The sequence below is a fragment of the Pelmatolapia mariae genome, linkage group LG7 (genome assembly GCF_036321145.2).
Source record: "Pelmatolapia mariae isolate MD_Pm_ZW linkage group LG7, Pm_UMD_F_2, whole genome shotgun sequence".
Lineage (NCBI taxonomy): Eukaryota > Metazoa > Chordata > Actinopteri > Cichliformes > Cichlidae > Pelmatolapia > Pelmatolapia mariae.
In genome coordinates, this window is record NC_086233.1 from 42,331,294 (window position 1) to 42,355,432 (window position 24,139).

General features: G+C 38.1%; 1 protein-coding gene across 1 annotated transcript; it reads left to right on the plus strand.

The window, feature by feature from the left end:
* Positions 1–874: 874 nt before the first annotated feature.
* zgc:113516 (uncharacterized protein LOC541449 homolog) lies at positions 875–24,027 on the plus strand. The gene is made up of 8 exons (XM_063480335.1): positions 875–1,015; positions 5,207–5,469; positions 7,103–7,255; positions 12,312–12,460; positions 12,873–12,956; positions 14,131–14,291; positions 16,769–16,842; positions 23,958–24,027. Exons 1-8 carry the CDS (start codon positions 875–877, stop codon positions 24,025–24,027), a joined length of 1,095 nt encoding a protein of 364 aa, XP_063336405.1.
* The last annotated feature ends 112 nt before the right edge of the window (positions 24,028–24,139 follow it).

Consider the following 24,139-nt stretch of genomic DNA (forward strand, 5'->3'; position numbering starts at 1 on the left):
TTTAACATAGCTTGTCTAGATTACATGATTACCTCAGTCAGACAATAGAGTCAACCCTTTTAAAGTCTTTGCTGGTGCACATGAACTAAAAGTACTACATCTGCAAAGTATTTAGACAATCAAATGCAATATTATTTGCCTGTTCTTGGGCATTTGGCTATTTCTTAGCTTGTATGGAGCTCAATAAAATAATTGTGCATAAGGCCAGGGGAAATTTTGCAACCATGTTTACTGTGTGTTCAATTTTAATGTTAAAACACTGAGGTTGGTTATCAAAAGTTGTGCTGAAACTGGCTGCAAGCAGAGCTAAATTTGGTATATGCTGGGCTTAATTTGGACAGAAATGTCACAAATAAAAAATGTTTTAAAAGTTTTCTATTCAAGTGTTTTTTACAGTTTTACATGCAGTGGTTATTTTACATCTTACATCTTACAGTAAATCTTATTCGAGTCTTATTTGATCTATCTGAATTTGATATTTAAAAAGTTGCCTTTGGTTTATTGACGTGTGTTTAACAAATGCATACTGCAGAGCAGGAGCTACCTGTGGTTAATATGTAAACTACAGCAGAAGGGATGAAGATGCCCACAGGAACATTGGACCCTGATAAAGTGCTGAATAACTGGACACGTAAGTAGACAGCTTCAGTGACTGGCAAATACCAGTTACTGCTCTTGACTCGATAGTTTTACATCATAATCATCAAGATTATGATGTAAAACTTCTTTTTCTTTTTGATGGTTTAGATTTAACTTTGACTCTGCTAACACTCTCTAACACTGTCTAAAACTGGCCCAAGTCCAGACACAAACTCATATTTACTACTTTAATCCTTATCGGTTTTCAAAGTATAATCAATTTGCATTGGTGAAAATGGACAGTGGGCTTGTTGGTGCTGGAAAACAGCTTCTCCATGTGGACATCTATATTGATGAACACCAGCCTTCTAGAGGAATCCTGGCTCTTCTGAGCAGACTTCGTCCCAACTGGAAGGCACAAGACGTTCAAATGAAGGCAAGTGAATGTTTGTATCTCTAAATGTATGGATTACCAATGACTGACTATTATTTTTAAGAAAGCATGAAATTCACACATTTTCATTTGTATTTCTAATGTTACTCTCATGAACTTTCAAATGTAACATGCTGACTGGGGCTTGCAGCATCTGAGATGTAGCTTTTGTTTTTTGTAAAGTTTCTTAGGGCATTGCATGGTCTGACCTTGGGATGAATTGGCTGGGAAATCCACTCCTGGGAAGATTGTGGCATTGCATTAACATACTTCTAAATACACCAGACCAGCAAAATGAAAACATATCTGCTTTTATAGGAGTAGTTTAATAGCCCTGTGAAAGCTTTTGAATTTCACATGACTGTTTAACCTGTATTCATGTGTTAAAGTGTATGCATAAACTATGATTTATATCTAAATGTATTGCCTGTATATGGCAAAACTTGACACATCTTATAAGAATAGAGAGCAGGTGGAAGAGAACCTGGAGCAGTGGTGGTATGAAAGTCAGTAGACGCAAGACAGAATACATGTGTGTGAATAAGATGGAGTCAAGTGGGAAGGTGAAGCTATAAGGAGCACGGATAGTGAAGGTAAATGAGTTTAAATATTTGGGGTCAATCCCCCCCCCAAAGCAACAGACAGTGAGGTAGAGAAGAGAGTAAAGGCAGGAGGGGGTGGGTCGAGACAAGTGTCAGGGTTTTTTGTGAGAGAAGGATAGCAGCAAGAGTGAAAAGGTAGATTTACAAGACAGTAGTGAGGCCTGCTCTGATGTATGTTTTGGCAGAATGACAGAAAGACAGGAGGCAGAGGTGGAGGTGGCAGAATTGAAGATCCAAAGATTTTCATCCCATTCGGGAGTGACCTGAATGGACAGGATTAGAAAATACACAGCCCAAAGACATACATGTTGGGTTAATTGGAGATTCTAAATTGGCCGCCGGTGTTAATATCAGTGTCTGTCTCTCTGTCTTAACTGTTTGATAAAATGGCATGACCAGCATGTACCCTGTCCTTCACCCTACAACAGCTGAGATCGACTTCTGAAACCCCATGGCCCAAAACTGAACAGGTTAAGAAAATGGATGGATGAATGAAAAAAAATAAAGACTGCAGTATAAATGCAGTATCAAAATTAAATTCACACATAGTGATAAAGTTTTGTCGTGTTTTGGTTGGGCTCCATAATTCACTGTACTGTAAACTGTAGAAAGACACATTTCACACATCAAAATGGAAAAAAAAAAACCCCAAGGTAACTAGACAACAGAAGCAGACTTTTAGGAAATTTCTTTTAGTAGGGCTGTCAGAGGGTCTATTCACAACAGGATAATCCCATTCTGGTCCCATGTGCAAACACAAGGTCCAATATTTCAGAGAAATAGGGTTTATGTTTGTTAGGTGACCCAACATTGGATGGATGACCTCTCAATCCTCACCAGGTCCAGTAATGTACACAAGAGTAGATGTTTCTCTTCAGCTCTCGCACTGCAGCGGCTCCTTTAATGGTGTATTGTGTTCAGCAAGGAATGGATAGACAACTTCTGCTGTTACATTGAGCTTTAACCCAGTATACATAGCATTCCTTTCAAATGACTGTCATTGTTTTGGGTTTTATTGTTCTTGATTTTGTTCATGATTCCAACAAACTTCATCATTTCTATTTTATAACAAACTAACAGAACAAGATAAAGGCTGATAAATACACATTGAATGATTTACATAAGATTTTTTGTAGACAGTGTGATTAAAATTTGTTTCAAAGATGGAACAAGAGAACATTTGTAGAATTTTAAAGGCATCCCTGGAATTTGAAAAAAACAACAACAAACAAACATGTTAAAACGAACGCAGATTTCATGTTAAAAAGAAGTGCAGATCAAAGCATGCATATTTATCTTGTGTGTTTTAAGTGTTTTTAATACATTTTGGGGGATTTTCAAATGACAATTAATAAATTGTAAAAATTCTACACAAAAAGAAAATGTAAGATACAGAGGCAGAAAGAATTTAATGAAAACCAGCCCTGCATCCATATAAATACTGGGTCAGATGTCAAGGTGGGCATGTTTGTTCATTTTCCATTTAGATGAAAAACTGTGTTGTGTGCAGGTCCCATCTGATGCTCAGAAAGTGCCTTGGGGACTTTGACAGAAATTGAGAGACTGAGAAACCACAGAATGACAACAAATGTCAGAAAAAGTCGTTGCAGACAGTGGTCTCTGCGGTGTTGTTGTGTACACATACTGAGGAATAGAAGCTTTTCCAGAAGTGGGATTTTCAATGTCACCATACTTTCTACAGCTTTCTTTCTATAACTATGTATTCATCTACCTGTTGTTGCATTGACTCTACACAACAAAGATGTATGCATACCAGTTTAATTTCAAAATGATTTAATATTTGTTATTCCAGTACATAAAAGAAGTGCCAAATCTTTCCATATCAAATGTTTGCTTTTTTACATTGGATAAAATGGTAACCAATATTTCAAATTAATATGGGTGTATTTTTCAGGATCTATAAGGGCGATCACCCAAATCTTGAACTTTGATATATGCTATAAATACACAACACAAAATAATGCAAAAACATAAAAACAGACAGGGCAGCATATGAAGAACAGACACAAAGGTCATATCTAAATTAAAACCATAGCTGATGCTACAACAAAGACTGAGGGGAAGAAATGATTAGTTATACACATTAGGATTAGGAAATGAGAAACAGGATTGGTAACAAGACACAGGTGCAATCAATCACACACAAGTGAAGCTTGTCAAGAAAATCAGGGGGAAAACAGGAAGCAAAACTAACCTAGGACACAAAAGAAATCAAACCTTCAAAGTAAAAACAGAAAGTAAAGTACAGTAAAATCACGAATCAGAACACAACACAGAAACTTTGTACTGGGAAAATCCAAACACACTTTAGAATCACCATTTCACCTAACCCCACTAACTTCAAGTATTTGGACTGTGGGAGGAAGCTAGAATGAACTCAGACAAACTCGGGGAGGATTTCCAAACTCCAGATCTCAAGGTCCTGAGTTCAAATCCACCATCTGGCCAGATGAACTCAGGACCTTATTGCTGTGAGGCAATAGGGATAATCACCATACCACAGTGCTGGCCATTTCTGGTATCATGTAGAATAGAAATCAAAGTCTCATTAAGACTCAGTAAATAATAATAATAATAATATTATTATTATTATTATTATTATTATTAATAATAATAATAATTCAAAACTCAACCTATCAGATAACAATCAAAACTCTTGGGAAAACAAAGGCCTTAACTCAAACATATTCACAAAGGATTAAAAAACTCACATAAATTAAAAAAAAAAAACAGGGCCATGACAATATCTGTAATACAGTAAATATATACATTTCTCAAATTTCTGTTAAATTACACGTGCTTCAAACAACATACAGTACATGTGCCATCTTCACTGTATAGACAAAATAACAAAGACCAACCAATAAAGACTTCTATGCTATGATAAAATTATTTTAACAAAAAGCTGTTAATTGAGTAACCTATTTGAAAATGCAAGTATTCATGTGGCAACACGCTAACGTCGCAGGGGATTTCCACATGCATTCTAAATTTTGTATTACACAGGTATTTTCTCTAGTTTCTTTTTGAGTGTACTGATGTGAATTTGCTCTGTTTCTGTGGTTTCATTTTTCCTTTTTCTCCAATAATGTGCATTTAATGGAAGGTTAGTGAAATTTTTAAATGAGCTATAACAGTGGTAAATTAGTGGCCTGTAAATCGATATGGTACTGAAAATGTAATCCAGAATCCTGAAACCAAACTGGGGTCTGTGAGTTGTCTGCTATTTACCTTCACATGCTGTAATTAATGTAGAATAGTATGATTTTCCAAGATTGTTATAAATGTAGATGTTTTAAGGAAAGTAACCAATTAAAGTTATAGTTACAGAATAATTGTATGACTGCCTTCTTTATTGACAGATGGTAGTGAAATGTTATTATCTTTATTTTTACAGTAGGATTTGTTGTGAGGGTATAATTATGATAACCAGCATCCTGGGTTTTATGGGCTCTTTTGACAATACAGAATGCTAAAATATGGTATAGCAAAATGTTTCATTTGCTGTATACTATCTGTCCAAAACTGCATTTTTCATGCTCATGGCCCTTTGGATTTCCTTTCATTCCAGACATTCACAGAAGGCATCACCAACCAGCTTATTGGCTGCTACGTGGGCTCTCTCCTGGAGCCTGGTTGTGTCTTGGTGCGACTATATGGCAAAATGACAGAGCTCTACGTGAACAGGGACCATGAGGTGGAGATGTTTCAGATCCTCCACGCCCACAGATGTGGTCCTGAAATTTACTGCAGCTTCCAGAATGGCATCTGCTACGAGTTTGTAAGAGGAACCGTGCTGGATGATAAACTGCTTCGGCAGCCGTCTATCTACAGGTCTCTGCAATAACAGCGTTCACATTTCACACATACACACACACACACATATAGATAAACATCATCTAATTATATTTATATAATTTTGAGAATTTCTTTGCTATTTTAATGTGTGTGAATGGACACATAAAATAGCAAAATTATTTCACAGCTTTACAATCTGTATATTCAAGTTGACAATAAACCTGCCCTAATTTAAGAAAAATGAAAGAAAATAATGACAATTCTGATTATTTTTTGGTATGCAAAGTTCATATCCTGAGTATAACTACTGTGTAGATTTGTAATTATTTAATATCAAAGCGTAAGGTGAGATGCTATGGGCAGGAGGTTTATTTGTTTATTTATTAGTTTATATGAATAGAAGATTTTTGGCTTTTTTTGCCCCAACATGTTCTTTTCAAATCTTTTTCTCAAACTAGTACAAAAAGGTTTACAAAATTATCAACTGTAAATAATCAATGTTGATATTTGTTATCCCTTTAAAGCTAAGTGTTTTGCATACTAGATGAGACAATAAATAACAAAAAATGGCAGATGTGGCATATATGACAGAAATCCAAACTAAAATCTGCAAATAATATTATTTTTTTAATTATTATTTTGTTAGAAGGTTCAATAAACACGCCAACAAAACAACACTCCCCCCCCCCCAAAAAAAAAAAAAAACAGCAGTCTGAACTTCAGCAGCACTTACATCCACAAAACTTCACTGTTAATAATCTGGAGCCTGATTTGTATAACATTTAGCACAAGTGGAGTCTATCATCAATGAATGCTACGTCCAGATGAACAGAATCAACTTTTTTTGATTTACTTAATTGGATGATTAAACATGCATCAAGACAACATTTAGCACAAAAAACAAAAACAAAACCCCAAAAACACATTTCTGGGCAGGACTTGTAGAGTGATAAAAAGAGATATCCAAAATCTCCTGAATTAAATGTAGTATGCACATTTTTTTTTACATTATTTTATGCAACTTTAACTTTTCTTTCTGAGAAAGTGAATATTTATTGATAGGACCTCATTTGCACATCATATCATAAATTTCAACACACTTTTAACTTAAATATATTTTTATTTTTAATTGAAATAATTAACTTGGGACATTTCGTTTAAAGTCATCATTGTACATCATCATCATTTTTGGAGTTCAGGTGTGTACATGCAAACCAAACAGTTCATTTAAGTTGTGCCAATGTGGGAGTTTCTTATTAGTAATTTGAGTCATGTTTCATGTTGAGCAATGATGTTTGTTCATGCCCCCATTACATTCATCATTCCCATGATAACAGCCTGTCATCATTATTCACAATTCGGGACAGTAGAACTCAACAGAGCAAGCCAAGGATTCACATCCAGGGCCACAATAGACATCAATCAACTTGCTCTGCCTGATACCCTGTGTGGGGGATACCCAGAAAACTTTATGTCACCATTAAGATGCTTTGAGAATGAGCGCTCAAATGGTCAAAAGGTCATAACCACAACAAGGTCCATTTTTTGAAAAGAAGAACAAGATAAGAGCACTAAATGTAGAGGGAGTTGTGTTTCTGCTCTGATAATGATTGTTTGTGCAATAACAGCGTCAGCAAGGCTCATCTGAGAAAATGTTTTCTCTCTGCAGATTGATCGCCGCAGAGATGGGGAAAATCCATTCGATCCAGCCAAAATCCGGTCGGCCGGTCGAACCTGTGCTGTGGACAAAAATGTCTCATTTCCTCAAACTAGTGCAGAGCAGTGTCAGCAGCAGTCCAGCTGGGCAGTGGTACATAGGCAGGTACAAGTCATGATAGCCACAGAGCACAATACAATATATAATGCATAATATTTACAATATATCCACTTGTGATTGACCCATTAAGCAGCTGTACTGGAAAAAGACAGGAAGATTTGCACTACGCAATAACATATGGGCGGTAGCTTTGCTAAAAAAACCACTAACTACACTTTTTGTTTTGCCGAAGAAATATGCTTGGAGAACTGCTTGGTTGTTGATCACCTGGTGGGGTCATTCAAAGTATTGTTGTGTTGCTAGAGAAAACGAAAAATCCCCAAATGACATCAGATCTCACAGATATGCTCAAGCAGTCCTTTGGCATCAGGTGACAGCAGGTATCATTCCCATATGGACATTATTAGCGACATTATTAATATATCCTAGTAATAATCGATTAACCGGCACATTATTATGAGACACTCTCTCACTCACTGACATGGGGAGCTACACAATAATATTACCTATCATGCAGCAGCTGCACAACATTTCAAAGGTAAACACGTAAAACACGTACTGTAACAACAGCAGTCATTTTCAGATTTTCCAATTCAGTTAAGTATAGGAATACACACCTCTGAAGTGCTGCTGGCTAAATTGTTATCACACTGTACAGGAGCAGATGCACACAACTACTTGAGGTCACCAGAATGTCATTAGCAGTTATTAGTTAGGCTAAGAAATATAGCATGGCATGATGTGTCCAGCACTAAATGGACTGTTAATATGCAATTCTATATTTCTTGTAAAAAATCAAGAGAGGTGAAAATCAGAGATGACTTGATTAGTTTAATTAGTTGCTTATGTGACATCCACTATTACAACAATATCTTACGGCGATTAATCTACTGCTGTAATCATAATAATAAACTGTATAAAGTACAAGGGCTGAGAGCTTGACAGCTGTAACAACAGTAACTATGGGGGTGGGGCTTAGTGATTAGTCAGTCATCCTGTCAGGAAGGTTTCAGATTAATGTGTGTGTGTGTGTGTGTGTGTGTGTGTGTGTGTGTGTGTGTGTGTGTGTGTGTGTGTGAGAGAGAGAGGCTGTCAATTATCTACTATACTGAAAATACAATGTTTAAAAAACAAAATACCTGATGAGTTTGAGACAGGAGGGCACCCCAATGTTTAATTGTGCTGTCCTCTTTGATAGAAACCAGCTTCATTTTCAACTGTTTTATCTTTTAGGCAGCAGCTCTTTCACTGATGTCTTATCATTTTCTCACATTGCTCAAACCAGCCTAAAATGCTCTTGTCCATCCAAATCTTGCCTGGCTTAACGGGCAACAGGCATTTACCCCTCCTTACGTGTATGGAAGCCATCACTGTGAGCTGTCATTGGTCAGAGAGATGAGGCGGGGGAGTGGCCTCATTGACACTGAGAGCTCTCATGGGTGAAGGGGTGAGAGGTAAGAGGGGTTACAGGGAAAGACACTACAGAGAAACAGACTCTTGGCTCTCCCTTATCGGTCAAACGCTGAACCTTATTTGTGTTTGCAGCAAAGGGGTCGGAAGTCCATGCAAACAGAAGCTGGAAGGCCCCAAGGTTTCTAGTCACTTTTCTTTTAGCGTGCAAGGCAGGTAGGAACTGAATGAGTCATCCATAAAGTAGAGGCTTGGAAGCAGAGGGCCTTTTATGATAAGAGGTACTTTTAACATCCAGGATTCACAAAAACAAAGGTCTCATAGAGATATAAGAGAAAATCTCCGTAATTAAACAACTTCATTTGGGGCTTTGGGTTTGTTTGTTTTTGCTAGCTAGTTAGCTAGCTAATATGACAATCTAAATTGTGATAAACTACCTCGGACAAGCTGAAATTTATTTATTTATTTATTTTATAACACACTGCACAGATTTAAAAGAAATGTGTTAACACAAGACACCAAATTATGCATGGATGGGTTCTCTGCTACTGAAAATTAAGGCCACAAAGGAGTAATAACCTACTATTTAAGTCCCGCAGCTCCACACAGCAAAACAAGTTCACTTTTGCTAAAGTTGCATGCATATCCTGCTAAACTTCAGTTTTAAAGAGAACACTGAGAACATTGTGAGCTCTTCCATTTTACCCACTAAAAGCAGTGAATGCAAGTCTGAATGTGGATCACTCTGCAATATACAATAGGAGACTGCACCACATTTCAAGGCCCAATAGATGGTGCTATATTGTGAGACATTTTTGAGACTTGACAGCCCTGTGCAGCTCGCGCTCAAGTAGATACAGAGCAATTTAAAATTACCTGGAAATGATCAGTATTTAGGAAATGTATCATAACAGTGTGGGAAAGCTATCAGAAAATAATGGAGGGAACACTACAAATGACTCTGAGGTGTCAAATACAAGAAATTAGAAATTGGGTTATTTTAATCTTACCTAATGTCTTCTGTGTGTGTCTGTGTGTGTGTGTGTGTGTGTGTGTGTGTGTGTGTGTGTGTGTGTGTGTGTGTGTGTGTGTGTGTTTGCACGTTAACTGGTCTCTTGAGTGTGAAAACTGCGTGCAAAACATGGCACAGAGACAGAAAAAGAAAAGACCAAAAAAGAGGTTTTAAACAAGCATCAGAGAAACTTTTGTACTTGAGACTGTATGAGTGCTGATATGAATGTGATATTCAGAGGAAATGGCAAAAGAAAGGCAGAGAAAGAGAGAGAGCAGGAAGAGGCTGCACCTGCAGAGGAGGTCTTCAGCTCTCAAGCCACCCGCTGTGCAGAGGGAGAGAGAGGGGGAGAGAGACAGATCGACAGAAGGAGAAGCGAAAGAGACGAGGGAAGGGGGAGCGCAAAAGAGGCTGCAGCAGCTGCAAGGTTCAGAGAGAGGGAGCACAGTAGAAGTCAGAGCTGGGAGAGAAAAGAAAGAAAGGCAATGGAAAGCAAGAGTGCAACCTCTTTTTCTTCCAAAGCCCCCCTGCTACGTCTCCCGTTTGCACTCCTACAAATTGCATAAAACTGCAAAAAAGAAAAAGAGTGGGGGAGAAAAAAGACGAAAAAGAAAAAAAAAATCTGCACTGCTCGGCTGGTGTTTGAAATCATATGTAAATAAGGCACATTGATAATGAAGCGCCAGAGGAGGAAATTCCACTAATTACCTTACAGAGACTTGACAGGGAGCAGGAGGCGAATGTACTTGACGCACTGTTTTTCATGAAAAGGACAGAAAAGAGAGAGGAAAAGATCTGATGGCAAGACGACAGGTTTCCATTTAAAGTCAATGTAAGTCTTTCATTTAGCTTTTGATTCCAAGTAATCGTGGGTTCCTATGTGAACGTCGGGTTGTTAGGTTAAAGGAATGGGTTGGTTGAAAAGGAATCAGGGTGATTCACCATTCAACTGCATGTTTTATTTCATATTAGAGAGGAGATAGATAAATTATGCATGTCAGAGGGGGTTGATTTTAAATAAAGCTGTCACCGGCAAGTAGCTGTGAATCGAGCGCTCTATTCTGGGCCTATATCTTTTTTAAAAAAAGGCAGTTTGGTGTTAAAATGTAAATCATTTGTACACTGATGCTTGAAAATAAAGTAAAACAAATCTTAGTTATTTTATCAAAGATCTTGTAACCAGGAAGTTGGTATTTTAAAATACTGCATGTGCCACACTTGCTTACCTCTTTTTATTCAATCCATGTATTTATCTAGAGAAGATAACATACAAAGTGACTTGTTGTGCAGTGGAGGACATGTAGACAGCAGAGCCTCTATGCCACGGCTATAAACACTATAAACAAGGCTCATCCTCCTCTGCTTTTATTGTGCGTTCCTTGCAGGCCTCACTAAATTATGTCTCCAAGTGTGTATAATACCGGAGCATCTGTTTGTTCCCTTTTCGAATAAATAGGTAGTGTTTAAATTACACTGTTTAAAGTACCCTCTTGCCGTGGCAGTCGTGGGGACTGGAAAGGAAACACAAAAATTAATTAGGAGACGGATGCTTGCACAGCATTTCTTCCAGGTGCATTTTGCACTGACGTCCAAGGACATTAGTGCCGTCTTTGATAGATTGAATAATCAAGAGAGTGAAAACAAGGCATGTGACCTCTCAGCAAGGCTTGCTGAACCGTGTCAGTTTACAAACAAGTTCTACTTTCTTGTCTCAAACTCTCTTGCTCCTCTTACCAAGTGTACAGAAGACTCTTATACAAGTTTAGTTCAGATTTTCATTGGGAAAAAACAATCCCATAGACAACTTCCATCTATCCATTTTCTTCCGCTATTTAAGTCAGGCCTGCAGGAGGGCTGGAGGCCATCTCAGCCATCATGGGGTGAGATGCAAGGTTGCACCCTGGACGCCAGCCTGTTGCAGTGCTAACACATAGAAACAGGCAACCATTTGCACTCATATTCACACCTATGGTCAATTTAGAATCACTACTTAACCTAGCCCTATGCATGCTTTCTTCATGTTTGATAAGGCAGATTTATTTTTGATAAACCAGATGCCCTTCTTGATACAACCCCAAGTTAATTTTGTGTCTCCTCTCAGTGTTAAACTGGGGCTCTTTTGCTTATTAAGCAAATGAGTAAACCTAAAACACTAGAGAACCATTGACTTAGCTCTAACAAAAAAATGAATAACAGTACCACTTTATAAAGGCAGACAAAGCACTTAAAACATCTCATATAATAGCTAAGCATGTCTTTTCTCTGATTTTCACTCGATTGCATTTTTTAAGAAGAAAGACTCCTCCCATGCTAGACTATCCCAGTGGCAGAGTGTACAAGGACATGTGCTAAAGTGAGTTGAGTAAAAGTGTGTTATTGTCAGACCGTGAGCATTTTTACCCAATTATACATCAGATAAATTAGGAGGGTTGTACTTCTAAATGGAAATCAATGTATTTTTCAGCTTCAGTGATTAAAACTAAATGCCAAAGTTCTTTTTTACAGTCTTTGGTGTAAAACATCACACAGTGTTTATGACTTTGGCTGTTCAACTTACTATGCTTCTTTACCTACCTGCCGGGTGCAGCTGCGAGTTAAAGACATCACTCGTTCATGGGGAAAAAAAGAGCCCTTTTCCATCATAAAAAATAAATAATTTCAACGTTTTACCTCTTGCAGTTCTGCAGATCTACAAAAGGTGCCCAGCTTTAAGACTTTGTCACAGGAAATGGAGTCACTGAAGAGACACCTCTCTCAGATTGACTCGCCAACTGTCCTCTGCCACAACGACCTCCTGACAAAGAACATCATCTACAACGAAAAAGAGGGTGAGGAAAATTCTTTGGTTTTTAGAATTTCATCAACCTGAAAGCAGTAACAAACAAAAGAAGGCCTTATGCTAAACTAACTTAATTCTAGCTGAAGAGTGGCAGTGCTTCTGAAGCTAATGCTAAAATAGATGAATGTGTGGCAATGTTCACATTACTGAAAATGCATTGTCCCTTATTTAATATCTTACCTTATTTGAAGTTATTCTGTTATAATTTTTTTAAACATTTAAAAAAAATATTGCCCAGGGTAATGTTCAGCAAAAGAGACTCCCTGTTTCTTTGACTCTCACAAGGTTCCTGTACTTTCCATAAAAACACGAAGGCTCATCAGTTGTACATCTATAGCTGAAATGTGTTTATCATGTTGTCCTAGTAACTGCTGTTGCTTTTTTTCCCCTACATCCATCAGGAATGGTGAAATTCATTGACTACGAGTATGCCGATTATAACTACCAGGCCTTCGATATCGGCAATCACTTCAACGAATTTGCTGGTGGGTCTTTCAAAATAGCATCAATTTACCTCCAAATCTTTTTCACAGCCAGGACATATAAGATTCCTTAATGTGGAATATATGACTGCAGTAAATATTGTAAGTACAGGATGTGATATTTTCAACGTTGTGTTTTCTCTGACTACATCATGTTATGTGTCTGATATAATGTGCCGTGAAACGATCTCCTTCTTGTGACACTGCTCAGAAAAATTGCTGCATTCAGTATGTATTCTGCACAGTGATAAAAGTGGCTTTGATGGACCAGTTGTGTAAGAGCAAAGCTCAACAAGGACTGTCCGAACAATCATCAATGCAGTCGTTTTAGATTATTCAGCTTTCAAGTCGTAACTTGCAAATTATCCACAATTCCCAATGACAGTAGCTGAAGTTATGTCTGACAGTCTTATGCAAGAAGGGGCCGACTGGAAGGGGCAGACATTCTCCACACGAATCACATGCTGGAATGAAAGATACTGCACCTTTTATTCAAAGAAACAAATATTACAACTTTTTATTGTGTTCTTTTTATTATACCTCAAGCAAAGTTTGAAAATTAGCCGATGGCATGGTCTTGAATGATACAACTGTCTTGCAGACATTTGAACATAATTGTTTATGTATGGAAGCTTTTATACGGGCAACATGAAAAACCAGTCTAGCTTAAATAAAGCGTTTCACTATTATCTGTACAATGTAACCCAGATGTTATACTATTGCTGATGTATGCAGAAGTCAACAGATGTGTCTAATTGCCAGGGTGCTTATTTACACTTCACTGCATTTTATGTTACCTTTTATATTTTTATATTTCACAAAACTTTATTTTTTAAATATAAGGTAGACTTGTCAAATAAATGCAGTGCAGCAAAAAGCACAATACTTTCTCTGAAATTTAGTGGATAACATGTTATTCACTAAATTTTAACATATTGTTGTCAGCATGTTGTCACCCAGTTTCCATGCTGCTTTCTTATAACTTGTCCATTTGGAGCAAACATTTCTCACTCACTGAGTGGATCTGACAAGTGTTGACCAAAGAGCTGTTGCTCCACTCAGAGTAGATATAGTTCACTGGCACGTCTTCAAAACAAACAGTTATTTTAGGCATTGTGTTGAATTTTAGCACCGACGGTAGTTCCACTAATGTGCACGTATATGTGTCGCATTTCAGGTGTGAATGATGTTAACTACAACCTCTACCCGAGCTGGGAGCTGCAGAGGGACTGGCTGACGGCCTATCTGGAGAGTTACAAGCACAGCACAGGACGTGAGGTCACAGTCACGGAGGCAGAAGTTACGCAGCTCTACATTCAAGTCTGCAAATTCTCTCTTGTAAGTGTCTGCTCCCACTGACTTTGTTGAAATGTTGAAATATATCATTATGTAGTGCCTCAGCTCTTTGGAAAGACTTTGGAAAGTGACAAATCTCTCGACAGTTATTTCCTTTTCTTAGGTTTTGCTCTTGGAGGGACTCGAATATCTCAATATTATGAGATTAGTGTATGCATTTCAACAACATCCATATGTGTGCAGAGCTCTGGAATGGCGGGGTGGCAACACCTCACCATCATATTTTAACAATTTACTTTTCCAGCGCGCCCCCCCCCCAACCCAAAGAAAACCAAACCATCCACAGCTGACCCACCACTGTTCAAACTTTGATGGACTCCATCTGAGTTGATTAGAAACTACCGCAGGGAAAAATGAAACACAGCAGCCAAAATTATTTTTCTTATGACCACAATTTTCATTCTTTGGTGGCTCAAGTGGTGCTGGACTATCTGTCTAAAAGTGCTTTCATAGCTCAACACAATATGCAGAATTGTCCAACCAATTTTGGGGTGGTGTAAATGTCTCTTGAAATAGCACAGAATTGATGAGAAGTCATATTACTTTTTAAAATAACTTGTGCTTCAGCCAAAAAAACCGAAAGGGAAATGCGTGTGTGTGTGTGTGTGTGTGTGTGTGTGTGTGTGTGTGTGTGTGTGTGTGTGTGTGTGTGTGTGTGTAGGGGGTAGAATATAGCCTGAAACTGAGTGATAGAAGTGATAATATCACGTTGATTGAAATCAGATTTTCTGCAACAAACCGAGGCAGACTCTTGAGGGTAGTAGGAGAAATTGATCACTGACGCTTAACAAGCCAAGTTTCCAGCTCAACTCGCTTTGACAAGCTGTGTGTCAAAATGAAGCATACAGGGCAGAATACTGATATGTTTCTGCTTAAAAATATTTACAAATACCCACATCACGATTAAATAAATTGATTACATCTGCTTTTAATGAAATCAATTAAGTACAAGTTTATCAGTTTGTATCTCCTTAGTATCACTTGGTAAATTTGTGAAATAAAAGTATGTTAAAATAATACCATGCTCCGTAGTTTATAATATAGACAAAAAGTGACACTGTAGGAATTGAGGGAAGCCATCCTGCACTGTGTGGCATCGGGGAGGCCTGGCCAGTTGCCAGAGCTCTGCGGCGTGGAGCTGCCTCCTTCCCATCTTAATCCTTGGCAAACTGTGCCAAGACACAGTGGGGTCCTTACAATTCGTCCTCTCCTCCGCAGGGATCCCCCATGATGTTGAAGCTGTAGCCTGTGGCTTGATGATGTCACTCTTCCCACACATTTATCATCTCCGTTTTTCTCAATGGCTCCCTGTCACCGATAGTCTCTGCTTAGTGTTAGATTAATGCTTTCTTAATGGAGAGCAGTTATTAATCATAATGGAAACACGCTCAATCTCCATCTCCAACTAAGGACAGAGATTAGAGATGAAAATCTGCCAGGGCGAAGGAGAAAAGCCAAGGGAAACCGCACATTGCTCTTCAAGTACTTCATTCCACCCTTTATTTGATTATCAAATAAAAATGTGATTATATCACTGGGCCACAGAACAGAGGCCCTTCTGGATCTTATTAAGACTTGCTATTAGTGGCCTTACCATGAAGATTTACAATAAGGGTGGAGAACAACAGAAATTTATGGAGGTATGGAAGTCTGCAAGACTAAGTGAGCAAAACCATTAAGGAGGGAACCATTCAATACAGAGGTTTGTCATTCTGACTAAGCAGCGCGCAACTGGCATGCAGCGGGAGCAGCAGCAGCAGTTCTGGGAGCAGTTACAACATGACAACTGGAGGTCACTGAAGTGTGTTTTCACAGTTGTGCGCTATGACAAAGGGGAATGTTGCAAGAGCATAAAAATACAGCACCTGCGATTCTGCACTGCAAACACAATGCACAGTTTTACACTTCTCCTGGGACTGGCTGTGTGTTCTTAATGAGCCTGTCATTCAAAGAGATTCCTTTGGTTCATTGTCTCAGCGAGCACACATTTTCCCTACTGAAGTGTTCCTGAGCAAGGCATAACATTTGACCTCACTGTGGCCTCTGTGTAGGAGGCAAAGAATTATGCTTTTGAAACTTTGTTGTTTCAAAAGGGCGTTTGAGAATCTCATTGTGGTCGCATATGCTGTCATGTTGTCATTCCTTTGATGACAGAGTCCAATATTGTACTGACCGTGTGAGCTTTAATACCACAGGTAGGCAGTACAACAGATAACTGTATTTTGTTAAACAGTACAATCCTTCAGTTATTTTTCCATTTTCCTATGATATTGTAATGTTCTTCTTTTTTCAATATTCAATCTTTATTTCTTATAAACTAGCTCCCTGCAAAATCAATTTAAATTCTACAGTTTTGTAAAATACCTGAAAAGTAGCTCCAAATCAGCTCAGACACAAATATGAACCAGTGTTACGCTTTTTGAAACTTTAATTTTTTTTTTTTTTTTTACTTCCACCAGGCATCCAACTTCCTCTGGGGTCTTTGGGCCATCCTGCAATCACGTTTCTCCTCAATTGACTTTGACTTCCAAAGGTTTGTCCAACGTCTGACAAAGACATTTAAAACTCCCACAACTCAAAGTATCACTCTGCATAAACAATGCTCAAGTTTCCTAAAATGTCCTGGGTGAGATGTCCCATCCATCAAAAACATGTTGAGTTCATTAGTATTTAAATTGATGTTCCAATTATGTTAAGTGACACCTTCACATTAAAACACTCTCAGTAAATGTTTAATAAAGGAACCCATGTAACCGCAAATAAGAATTATTACTTCACTGCAGTTTTTTTCAACACTTAATGTCATCATCCATCACTTGAAATACTCTGAAAAAGAAAAATATTTATAGGACATTGAATTTAGGCTCTCGGTATATTAGTGCAATGTTTAGACAAGCAGGATCTTCATTAGAAAGGAATGACAAAGAATTTGTTGGCAGAGAAATTGCAAAAAAACCCAAAAAAAAAACGGTTTAGAAACCTAAGCCTAGAATATAGAAATATTTCATTCTCCCCCCCAATGCTTCAAGTCTTTGTGTATTTAAAATCTGGCATAAAAAACAGGCGGGACAAACACACTTCTTCTACTCTTCATGTCACAGACAAAATATTTACACATGAAATTCTCTGCTTTTCTTCACTGATAAACCGCAACATCATAAGATGAAAGCCTCAGTTTTCACAAAGACTTTCAAAGGAGATCAAAACTAACGTCTTTTATTTTTAACAGTGATCACCATTGAGGACTAGTTATCTTAAACAAGTCCAGGAGACATTCCTCACCAGCAGCAGCACTCAGACAGTTCAGCAGGGCAAAATGTTTCCCTCAACCCCCCACTTTTTTTCTGCCTTTCTCCTTTTTCTGTGTGCCCCACACCCACAACAGTTGTGATCATGATCCTAATCACTATTGACACACGGCACCCTCCCCTCTGTGTGGCTTTTTCTACTCGCTTGCAAGATCAGCGACAGGGCCCCCACCTCATTTCAATCTGGACCTTGGAGGAAATGTGATCCAGAGGGGTGCTGAGGCACAGAGGCACTATTGTTCCAGTGCCGTCGTTCCTGCCTTACATATACATCTCTCATCCCAGGCTGGGCCACATGTGCCTGCTGAACGTCTACTCCTTTAAGCTACCGGCTGAGGTTGTCCTAAAGTGGATGGTGAGGGTTGGGTTACCTTTCTTTAACTGGAGGGTTAAACTGAAATGAGCTCTGAGAGCAACAACAACAACGGAGAACCAAGTCTAATGTTTAAAAGCGGGAGGCTACTACCTAGCTAACCTCTGCCCCACGCCCATCCCTGTCATGCAAGACACATTCATACACTTAAGCCTCCCTTTCAGGCAAGAGATACATAACATTGCTGGCTTCATCCATCTGTTAAAGTGACAACATTATTACATTCAGACATAAGTAACCTTTGGCTTAGTGCAGACATACATATAACAGACAACCTCAGTAATTGTGCAATTTTTGTACAATACGTGCAAAAGAGTTTTGCTCTTCAAGAAGAAAAAGATAAGAAACTATTTAAACCTTGAGTTGTTGCATGGGTGTGCATACTTGTCTGTGTTGTGTGTATGTGTGTGTGTAATTTCTCCCACTGCTATCCCCCTGAGCCAAATCTCCAATAACTTCCCAACGAGTGACAGGCGTCACCCAGGCCTTGTGCTCTAACCAGAGCCAGATGTAGATGTGACAATAAGGAGCCACAAGGGGAACGCAAACCCGCCCTCCTTTTACCATCCATATTTACTTTTCTTATATGATTTTATTCATGTGTTGAAAGTGTCTGCAAGTCAGCGGTCTAGATTTGTGGACGTGCTGGCAAGGCGAGCTGTTATTTGACAAAGACATTATTATAAGGAAATGAACAAGGAGGAGGCCCACTGTTTGGAATAGCTTGACTACAAAATTGAGGGAATTGTGCACAAAAGCACATTGTGAAATGGAATACCTGCATTGGCAGGAGATCATTTTCCCCTACTCTTGCTAAATATAAAAAAGCCTCCATTCATTTCTGATGAAGATAAACATTAAGTATGCTAGTCTTAGGTGTCACCCTTAATAAAAATAGGGATAAATGGGATTGTCTGTGAACCAGAGGAGGGTGTCCTCAAATAGATTTTACCTGTGGAGGGTATAATAGGCAATTACATTAATAGAAGAAACTACAGGGTGGGGTTGAGGTGTGTGTGTGTTAAATTAACTGATAGTGAAGCTATTTTGACTTTTTACATTACTTGGTAGGAATCTATCAAACTCTGTACTAAACTGAAGAATAACGCTGCGTTTTTATTAAGTTGCTTTTTCTTTACTGGATTTTGTTGGGGAAAAAAATCATAAGTGTGGATAAAAACAAGAAACTGCTGCCTGGAATTCTTTATCGAGGAATGTTTTGTATAGGAATGGTAAGCGATTCAATAAGAGAGCAATTAGTGTTTAAGTATTCTGTCAGTCTGTATGTCTGAACTCACCGGATTTTTCAGATTCACACAATTTTCCTTTACGCACACGCAGTGGAATGAGTGCATTCAAAGAAGAGCAGTGCATACAGTGGACATAGCAGAGAAAAAAACAAGGCCGACATTGATTGGATTTGTTTCCCAATCCTTTTTACAAAAAAATAAGTTCAGGACTGTTATAGGAAATGAATGGGAATCCCCCCCGAATAAAACCTTGCTTATCTCAGCAAGACAATGTCAACCCACATTCAAGAATTACAACAGCATGGCTCTGTAGTAAAGAGGTCTGAGTGCTGTGCAGTTACCTGTTACCCACTGAAAACTTTTTGCGTCATATGAAACATCAAGTACGAATGGGGGAAACATTAGGTTATCGAAACTACATGTCTCGTGGGTTTCCAACAGCTTTGCTAAAAGTAGTGATGAACATGCCCGCGTTACAACTTGAGCATGTTCCAGCATTTGTTTTGCTGGCATCCAAAACATAATCTAGTCATTAACATACACTGGGCAGCAGGGTTTAGTGGTGCCACCCCACAGGGAGCATGTTAACTGCTAATTCTAAATTAGCTGTATTTCACCATATAATATATGAAAGTCATGTTCTAAGTCAATTCACAGTTTATACAGCATCCATATTTGTGTGGAAAGCAACTTGTTCATAGCTGTACAACAGCTCTACCTCCCCCACCTCCTGTATACAGAAAATGCTATTGTAGCAGTCAGCAGAATCTGATTCTAGTGGGTCATTATGAAAATATGAAAATGAAAATGATGAGCAAACACTTTAGTTTTCTGGACCAATAAGGATAAGGGAGGCTTCATTCTGCTGTCTGAGTAAATGAAAGAAGTGTCAGTTATCAACTGTTGCACATGACTTGCTTGAAATTAAGTCTGTCCAGAGAAAACGCCTGTTGAGGCTCGCCAAACCACAGCGAGCGAAGTGAAAATTGTCTGCTGGCCTCCGCTAATGATTTCTACTCCCCAAAATTTTATTCTTAACTTTTTTCTTTCTTTTCATTTTTTTTTTTTTTTTTTTTGCAGTGGCAAAGGTTATACACACAGTGTACCACCTATCTCTATCAAACATCTACTGGTAAATCTAAAGGTCAGCCTTCAGCAAAGCAAAAACTAAAAGAAAGGAGAAAATGATGAACAAAAGCAGACAAAAAAAGCCAGGCTTTGACACAATAATTAGAGTGTAGCTTTATCCAGAGATGCAGGTGGGAAAGAATAACTAAAAGGCATGTGACTAAATTATCGTTTTGTCTCACAACACAAGAGCTTGAAAACTGATTTGGCATTGAGGAGTTCAGTGAAAGCACTGATTAAAGGACAAACTCCTCTCTGTGCCTCCATTTTCTGTGCTTTTGAAACTTCACTTTATTTCAAAGGGTATAGTATAATGGCCAAGGGCAACAGCGTACTCAGACATCAGATTTATTGAGGCGTTCAATAATATGGTTTGAACAAACACAAAACCACTTCTCTTGCCGTTAAGTTCTGAGATGCGCTGAAGTTTGGCACAGCTTTCAGACTCATTGCTTCATTTGAGAGTCTTGATGCTATTGTTATGCAAGATTGACAAACAAAAACACGGTACCCACCTATAAACCAGACAGAAAGAGCAACCTGTAGCGAACAGTGAAAGATACATTATGGCCACAGATATATACAGAGGTGGGAAGCAACAAAGTACAACTACTTTGTTTTTGGACTTCTGTAGAACTTCTAGGTATGTGTACTTTACCTACTTTTGAGTTTTACTCCCTACAATTTAACAGAAATACCTCTACTTTATAATCATATATTTTCAAATGATGGAGTAGGCAGGACAAAAGAGAGGGGTTAAAGTGGGCTGCAGTGGTCCAGAACAGCATCTTCAATGTAGATGTGATCACTACATATCAGCTTCTAGCTAGACTATAGAAGAGAAATGAGCATAAAGTGAGTAAAGTGTCAGCTAATTTCAGCTGAGCTAATATCATGCAGTTTGTCACTGAGCATGTCTGCTAGCTAAAGGTGCAGCTGCTGTATTTCACTGGGAGAGAAAAGAATGTGAGAAGTTAAGTCAGAGATGGAGAAAGACAAGACTGACAAAGACAGGACAAGAGAGTAGAACACAGATTTCTATTAAAGCTAAGTCAGTGAAACCTGATAAACTGGAAATTTAAAGCCTACAAATAATGTCCACTTTCATTTTGTGAATAGATATCTGAGCTGTACACGATTTCAAGTTATGTTTTTTCACACTGTGAAACTTTTTACAACACAAATTGTAAAATGTTTGAATAACTGTCTGTTATTCAAAGGTTCAGTGAACATGCTAGGCAGGCCAAACAGGTTAGTTTGCAGTGCTGTGGGGAGGTCTCAAGAGATGGACTAATGCAGTTGGCTGCCATGTTCATGGTCAATGTTAGGTTACATAAGTCGTAGCAGATATCAAAGACAGCTTAGTCTGATGATGCTGACTAGATTCACTCAGCCCAACTAATCTCAGGATCCCCACTCCTGCTGAATCCCACTTTAACCCCTGATTATATTCATTTTTCTGTTTAAATGTAGAGGCAGAACCTGCCATTTACAATGTAGGTAACCACAATTAGAACTTCCTCTTTTCTGTTCTACATAACAGATGTTTGAGATATTCATCAGAATAAGAATTTACAGCGCATTCAACAGTCACAGCGCTTCACCTGATCCACATTTGTCACATTTTGTTACAGCCTTGTTCCAAAATGGATTAAATTCATTTTTCAACTCAAAATTCTACACACAATATCCCATACTGACAAAGTGAAAAATGTTTACTTGATATTGTTGCATTTAATTAAAAGTAAAAACAAAAATATAATATGTGCACATGTATTCACAACTTTTGCCATGACACACAAAACAGGTACGTATCCTGTTTGCAGCTTGATCTGAGTCTACCTGTGGTAAATTCAGTTGTTTGGACATGATTTGGAAAGGCACACCCTGTATATGTAAGGTCTCAAAGCTGACAGTGCATGTCAGAGTGCAAACCAATTCAGGACAATGATTTCAGCACCGCTCCACCAATCAGGCCTGTATGGTAGAGTGGCCAGGCAGAAGCCACTCCTCAGTAAAAGGAACATGACAGCCTGCATACAGTTTGTTAAAAGGCACCTAACAGATTCTCAGATCATGAAACAAATATTGAACTCTTTGTCCTGAATGCCAACAAGGACACTGTCTAGTCAGGGTCAAGGGAAAGATAAATATATAGCATTTGATGATGACCTGGTCCACAGTGCTCTAGACCTGTGGCAGGGGTGAAAGTTTATCTTCCAACAGGACAATGACCCTAAACACGCTGCCATGATAACAAGTGTGTGGCCTCAGGACCACTCAGCGAATGCCCTTGAGTTACCTAGCCAGAGCCCAGACTTGAACCCAATGCTGAAAAAAATATGAAAATGGGTGTTCACTGATGCAAACCCATTCAACCTGATGGAGTTTCAGAGGTTCTGCCAAGCTTGTAGCATCAAACTCAAAAAGACTTAAATGCAAAGTATTTAGCAAAGGCTTGTAAATACTGTTTGTATTGTCATGTTTGGAGCACATTTCATGGACTGTACTTTTTCAGTTGAGTAAGAAGTTGAATCAGTTATTCAGCTTTTACCAGATTATTTTCTAAAAAGAATCTATAATTATATTTAGTATATAATATTACTTATTATAATCTGTATTAGAATATTATATTTAATATATTATATAAATGTAATAATTATATAATACATTTATATAATTCTAATTGTCTGTAATTAAGTGGAAAATGTCTGTAGTTTTGCCACCTCTGGACATATACAATGCATCTTGAATAATAATTTTAGGTACTAATTTCTATTATTCTCATATAAAGACTGAGACTGAAAAGACCTAGAATATGTTGACATTACAAGTATGTTTCAAGTGATTAAACAGTTTGCAAGTTGCCAATATGTCAAAGAGGCTTCAACCAAAGAATGTTAATAATATTATGAATATTATATGCTTACTACAGGCAAGTAGGGTCAAATAAAACTCTGTGTTGCTGAATTGAATTGTGGAATTGTAGCCTTTCAGAAACCTTTTAGATGCTGTTTTTCTGTCAAAGCCAGTGGCTCACAGGTATACACAAGGTTTCCATTGTGCCATGATGGGTATTGTCAATAGTACGACGAGTCTTTTCACTCCCAGTTTGTCAATATGAATTCCAAATTGTCCCTGATGTTTCATGGGTGTGTCTGTAATTGGAAAGTACTGTGTGTAATATTAAAGCACTGTACAAATGGGTACATTTTTCTTATCATGTAAACCATTATAAGTGGTGAGACTAGATTTAGATTTATTTTTTGTGAAACACCGCTTCATAAGTTACTTAAGTAAAACGTACAGCTACGGTAAAGAGTGATCTTAAGACAAAATTTGCCATGAGTCAAATATGTTTGACTCGTCATATATAGAAATGGACAAGACAGTCTTAGTTAAATGACATACTTGCCTGAGCACATTTGATCTAATGTTGACACATGCTACCCTTAGGCAATGTGACTTTCCAGTCAACAGATCAATGTACAACTGTATAGTCTTTAAGGCCCATTTAGTTTTTGTATGCTGTGTAAGATTTTTTTCTCTTATCTAATCATGTGTTTTCTGTCTCCTGCTGTTTTATCAGATATGCCACTGCACGACTGAACTTCTATTTTGAGAAGAAAGAGGAATACTTTGGACTGGCAGTGAAGTAATTAATCCCGCTACTTTTGCAGAAAAGTTAATTTTCTTGTGTCAACCAGTGATGTGGTCCATATGTCAGATGGTGGAAATGGAAAAGCATAGAATAATCTTATAAAGCCTTAT